Below are 6,771 nucleotides of genomic sequence, written 5' to 3' on the forward strand. Positions count from 1 at the left end.
TTCAAATCCAAACATTAACACTGAATGAAGCTCTTGACTCTGAAAACATGAAACGCCAACCCATTTATGAGCAAATTTGCATCGTGTATATATTAAAACAATAACACACAGCTTTATTTATTTTATAAACATCCATCCATCCATTCGCTTTCGCTTATCCTTTTCAGGGTTGTGGGGGATGCTGGAGCCTATCCCAGCTGTCATAGGGCGAGAGGCGGGGTACACCCTGGACAGGTCGCCAGTCTGTCGCAGGGCAATTTGATGAACAATTTATAATTTTTACATAATACTCACTACAGCAGTTTGATGTTTCCCTTTGAATCCCCCTGAAGATCCTGACAGTGAAGCACGTACATAATACTCCAGCCTTTCAACTCTGAGCTTATTTAGTTCTATTAATACACTGAAATCTCATTTGTGTCATGAAGAAAGTCTTTAATCAAACAGAATTCAAAGATCAGAAACATTTCATATATGGAGTTAAACATGAATCATTGTTTCAACAACATATTTATTGTTGTCATAAACAGACAAGAAGACAACAACAAACTGCTCCTCCCATTCAACACATGTCAGTCCATATCCCAGCAAACTAAATCATCTCCATTTACACATCAAATAGAAACATGAATAACTTGTAATGATTAGAAACTTGATAGAATTTCAAATCTAGTTTGGGGAGTCATTCAGTGAGAAACAGTGAAATGATTTTCCATGTGAAAAGGTGGACAGCACTATTAGGGACCAATAAGCCAAAAACACAGAGGTCCAAACTATTAAAAAAGTGTGTGTGTGTGTGTGTGTGTGTGTGTGTGTGTGTGTGTGTGTGTGTGTGTGTGTGTGTGTGTGTGTGTGTGTGTGTGTGTGTGTGTGTGTGTGTTTAAGAAGAACACCATCCCCCCCTGTGTGATCGCAAGACATGGTTCAGTCCATTTTATTGGCTTCTTCTTGTAAACCAGCTCAACCTCCTCTTTCACTCAAACCCAGAAAGACTGGAGCGGGGGCCAAGGAACTCAAAAAGAACAAAAAAATAATTAATACAGCATGTACCCATATAAGATAACAAACAATCCAAAACAGATTTTATACAACCATTTGTGCTGTAGCTTACTGCTGTCATGCATTGCGAATAAACTTAAAATTTTGAACTGAATAAGTTATAGTCACAGAAGCTTTAGAGCACAATGTTAAAAAGGACAAAAAGAATATCTTTGAAATATTTGGGGTTTTGGCTACATGTAGCACTGACAAGAAAGCACATTAGAAAAAAAACCATCCTGAACTGACCTGATCTGCTAACGGTGCCGCTGACACTGACACCGTCAGCGTCACCGGCAACACCTTCACTTCATCACCAGTTTGAATGAATGGAAACATCCTGTGAGTGAAAGTGTGTGTGAAGGTGTGTATGTGTGTGTTAGTATCAGGATCAGAGAACGACAGCTTTCCTCTGTTCCAGTTCAGATTCACTCTGATCCTCTGGAGCTTCTTCTGAACTGAGAGAGCAGTGAAAGGAGCTGATGGTGAGCGTGTTGAGTATTTACCTAAACTGAAAATCACACCCCAAAATCCAAACTCTTTGTTTCCCTTCCTCTGAATAGACTCTTCTACCACACCAAGCATCCAGCTTGTATTATTTCCAACCTCGACATCCCAGCTGTGAGTCCCTGAGTTAAAACCCTTAGAGCCCAGGACAGAAATGTAATAATCAATCCTCTCTGGATTATCAGGAAGCTGCTGCCTCTCTCCTCCTCTCACACTGGTCAGATCTTCAGACAGGATGAGGTTTGGATGAGCAGTGTTTGGGTCCAGAATGAGAGGAGTGTAGGAGACCATGTCCTTCATGTTGTTCCAGATGTTGAAGGTCAGGTTGCCCAGGTGTTTGGCCTGGTCTATCAGAGCTCCTGAGGGCAGCTGTGGATCATCCAGCAGGGGGCAGCGCTGGACTCTTTCCACTGCAGCCTTGTAGTTGTGCAGGAATGAGACATCTTCAGCTCTCAGCTCCTCCTCTGTGGCTCTGACTGTGTCTGAAAGAGCTGCTATCTCTCTGCTCAGAGCCTCCATCTTCTCCTTCATCATCCCACTCTTCTGCTCCTCTTCCTCCCTCAGTGCAGCCAGCCTGGCCTCCTCTTCCTCTGCTAGAAACTGGTGAAGCTTCTTAAACTGCTCCTTAATCTGCCTCTCTGTGTGTCGGGCCTGGACCTTAATGTGTTCTGCTGTTTGTTCAAACTTCACTTGAACTTCTTCACAAACCTTTAACTTCTTCTTTAAGGGCTCCAGAGTTTCCTGAAGTTTCTTCTTGTGTTGTTGTGCAGCTTCATCGATGGGTCTGAATCTGTGGTTGGTGTGATTTTCTGAGTCTCTGCAGATGAGACACACTGGCTGCTGATGGTCCAGACAGAAGAGTCTGAGTTTCTCAGAGTGCAGACTGCAGAGAGCCTCTGAAGCTCTCTGATCTCTCTCCTGTAAGAACGACTCACACAGGTTCTTTAAAGCTCGGTTTAAAGGTGGATCATCCACTGATATTTCCTTACAAACTGGACACTCGTGTGTTGGTCTCTCTCTCCACCGTCTCTTCAGACAGTCTTTACAGAAGCTGTGGCTACATGACAGAAGAACAGGATCTCTGAAGACCTCCCGACAGACCGGACAGCAGAGATCCTCCTCTGATCTGGAAGCCATTGAGTCTGTGAGTGAAGCTGAAAACAGCAGACAGGAAGTACAGTCAGTCCTGGCTCCCCTCCCTCCTCTACCACCTTCACTGAAACTTCCTTTGAGTCGTGTTTTTGCTCAAACTCACATTCAGTGTGTGGAGCGTCAGCAGCTTGAAGCAGCAGTGTTGGAGTTTTACACTGTCGCTGCACTCACTCGTGCAGCTACAGCTACTCACTGATCGTCTGTGTGTCTCCCTTTACTGAGAAAGAGGAACAGCTTGTTTCCTGGTTTGTCGCAGCACTTGTGTAAGGTCAGAGGCGGAGTCTCATCCACCTCCTCCCATACATGCTGTTGCTTCATCCTGAACAGCGGTGTATTTTCTTGTCTTAACTAAATAATAACTATGAATCCAAATTTGTGTGTGTCCTCTGTGCATTCCTGGTGTTATTAGATCGGGGACATTACATACATACAACAAGGCTCCCCTATCAGTATGCTTGGGAAGAGCATACCCTTTGCTAGCATTCAAATGACACTATTTTCAGGAAACTGAGATCAAGTATCATTCATAGACAGGTGACACTAACAGGAAAACCCTACCCAAGTCATTGTTTCAGGTATTCACTGATCACATGAACTTTGTGGACCAACACATCAGGTTTACCAAGGAGAATGTGGAAAATATGACAGGTTAGCCTTCCTAAACTGTGAGATTTCCATCACCAATAGGGGACAAAAGTTGATGTGTACAGTAAACCAACACATACACTTATCAAACACTCAAGCACAAACTGGATGTCATCAGGACACTCCAACACAGAGTGAACACCATCCCCACAGATATAGTGGCCAGAGACACACACAGTGATATTTGAGAAGTGAAATGAAGTTTTTTGGATTTACAGAAAGTGTGCAATAATTGTTTAAACAAAATCAGGCAGGTGCATAAATTTGGGCAGCACAATAAAAGACATGAAATCAATATTTAGTAGATCTTCCTTTTGCAGAAATTACAGCCTCTAAATGCTTCCTGTAGGTTCCAATGAGAGTCTGAATTGTGGTTGAATGTTTTGGAACATTCCTCTTACAAAACATCTCTAGTTCATTCAGGTTTGATGGCTTCTGAGCATGTACAACTCTCTTTAATTCACAACACAGATTTTCAATAATATTCAGGTCTGGGGACTGAGATGGCCACTCCAGAACATTGTACTTGTTCCTGTGCATGAATGTCTTAGTGGATTTTGAGCAGTGTTTCGGGTCGTTGTCTTGTTGAAAGATCCATCCCTGGCGCAGCTTCAGCTTTGTCACTGATTCCTGGACATTGGTCTCCAGAATCTGCTGATACTGAGTGGAATCCATGTGTCCCTCAACTTTGACAAGATTCCCAGTCCCTGCACTGTCCACACAGCCCCACAGCATATTTTACTGTAGAATAGAATACAATAAGAATAAAATACTGTACACAACTATACAGAATAGAATAAAATAAAATACTATATACAGTAGTATAAATAGAATAAAATATACAATAGGATAAAAATAGAATACACATGCTGTATACAACTGAGTAAAAATACAACTTTGTCAGAAAAGAGTATTGCACTTAGTGTTATTGCTATTGCACATGTGTGGATGTGTGTGTTTGATCAGTTAAAGTCTTTGTTGTGGAGTCTGACAGCAGTGGGGAGGAAAGACCTGTGAAATCTCTCCGTCCCACACCGTGGGTGCCACAGTCACTGAAGGAGCTGCTCAGTGCTGTCAGAGTCTCCTGCATGGGGTGGGAGATGTTGTCCAACAGGGATGACAGCTTAGCTGCCATTCTCCTGTCACTCACCACCTCCACTGCACTCAGAAAAATTATGGTTCTTAAATGGTTCTTCAGATGTCTTCATGGTTCTTTAAAGAACCATCATACGTCAAAGAACCTTTTTATTTTGTGGATGGTTCTTCAGCTATTACAAATGGTTCTTTAAAGAACAAAAGGTTCTTCATCCTTAGCAATCTAAGTTTGATGGTGTAAATGGCATAAATATTTATTCACTATAATGAGGCTGTGAATTATACTGTGTGTTTTCTTTGTGTGCATGTGTGTGCGAAGGGGAAGGGCGGGATACCTGGCAATTACCCTTTAAGAGAAGATGGTAGGAAACTGAATATTCAAATAAAAGTTAGAAATATTTGCTTAAAAATATACTAGTGGCAGGGGTGAGGGCCAAAGCCTAAAGACCCTAACCCCCCCACACACACACACACCCCTAACCCCGCAAACCCATTATGAATATGGTGAGTTAACAAACAGTAGACACAATACACACATTCAAATACTGTACTTTAGTTTTAAATTTTAATAAAGCATTACTATTTTCTACTCCAAGGCATTACTTTTGAGATTATTATATATTTTTGAAAATATAGCATAATGATAATACTAGTTATTGTAAACTTTACAAACCACCCAGCAGTATGTAAAGTCAAATTATAAAATACAAGTAAATAACAATTGCAGAACAGAATGTCAGTGTAATGAACACACACTTCGTTTTGACAAAGCACACTGCTTAGGTAAATGATCTGAGTAGTTGTTCATCACTGAGCAATTTGTTAATATGTGTTTCGAGCCAAATAAATGACAGGGAGAGAGAGGGTGATGTCAGAACACGTCATACTATAACCTCCCGGGAGCGGACGGAGGGGGTCAGTCGTTGGTATGCGCATGTGCAGACAGAGTGTGCGAGCGGCGGGCCTTGACCTTTCTGGGGAAAAAACTCACGGACGGTGACAGCGAAACGGATAACAGTCTTCAGTACCTGCTGGACTTTGAAGCTCTGGATACTGGGACTGTTGGAAAAGGTAAACCATTTTCATTGAAACCTTATTACTGTTTTGTTTTTGTTACTCGTCATTGTAGCTTGCTGTTAATGTTGTGCTAACAGTAGCGATTAGCTAGATACGTTAGCCGTTGAGGTCAGCGCAATTTAGTATCCAACTGTTTTCCTAACAAAACCACTGTTATAATTAAGTGAAGGTGCTCCCATCTAATTTGAACCTTTGGCTTCTAAAATATGTGGTTCAATTGCGTGCTGCGTACATAACCTAATGTCAGCTAGACCGAAATTAAAATTTAATATATTGTTAAAGTCACTAAAATGGCGCCTGAAGCCTGTTGAGACGTGAGCTCTGTGTCTGCTCTAGAAACTCTGAAATTCTGTAGATATGAGCTGTACATTAAATACTCACATGAACCTGTACTTTGAATTCTGTATGAGCTGTATAAAGTACAGCTATGCATAAGAGTTTTGAATGAATAATTAGATTAGATAACTCTTTATTGTCTAATCTAATTATATAGAAATGAATAGAAATGTGACATGAGAAGGTGTCTTTGACTGTTCCTGCATAACTTAGTTTCGGACTAGTTGACAAGTTATGCTCCGGTCATTTGATGTTTCCAAGATAGATGTTCTGTCAGGGCTCTGTGTGTGGGCAGGCGGAGAGGAGGATCCAAACGCAGGACTCAGACACTAACGTGAAACTCAAAAACCTCAGCTTTATAGCTGGTACGAAAACAAAACATGAAGTGACCACTGAAACCGGAGAACAGGAACACACAGGCATAATCTGAAGGTACGACACGACACCAAGCATGGGAAAACACAGGGCTTAAATACACAGGGTAGTAATGAGGGAATGGGGCACAGAAGGGAGACACAGCTGGGGGAGATCAGGGCTAACGAGACGGTGGAGCTAAGCTGCACACATTAACATAAGACAAAGACTTTCACAATAAGACCGGAAACAAGAAGTACTAAACCAGATGCAGACATGACACTGAACAGAAACTGCAACACACATGAGAACCCAAAACCTAAGAACTGATCCCTCACCAAGAATAACAGAAACAGATCCATAATGATAATAATAAACAAAGGACCAGAACATCAGAAAACAATCCATAATGCAAAAATAAACCAAAACATAATAAACTCAAAATACTGGGTCCAACGGGCCCAGAACCGTGACATGTTCTTTTGTAATATAGTTATTTTTTTGTATATTTCATTTATCCACCATCATACATCATACATACAAGCTAAGAAGAGGTCGTTATACTAA

At 41.4% G+C, this 6,771-nt stretch overlaps 1 protein-coding gene across 1 annotated transcript; it reads right to left on the reverse strand.

The window, feature by feature from the left end:
- Nucleotides 1–383: 383 nt before the first annotated feature.
- LOC113019674 (nuclear factor 7, brain-like) lies at nucleotides 384–2,682 on the reverse strand. The gene has a single exon (XM_026163468.2). It carries the CDS (start codon nucleotides 2,680–2,682, stop codon nucleotides 1,261–1,263), a length of 1,422 nt encoding a protein of 473 aa, XP_026019253.2. The 3' UTR covers nucleotides 384–1,260.
- Nucleotides 2,683–6,771: the final 4,089 nt, after the last annotated feature.

This window comes from Astatotilapia calliptera, chromosome 3, assembly GCF_964374335.1.
Source record: "Astatotilapia calliptera chromosome 3, fAstCal68.1, whole genome shotgun sequence".
NCBI lineage: Eukaryota > Metazoa > Chordata > Actinopteri > Cichliformes > Cichlidae > Astatotilapia > Astatotilapia calliptera.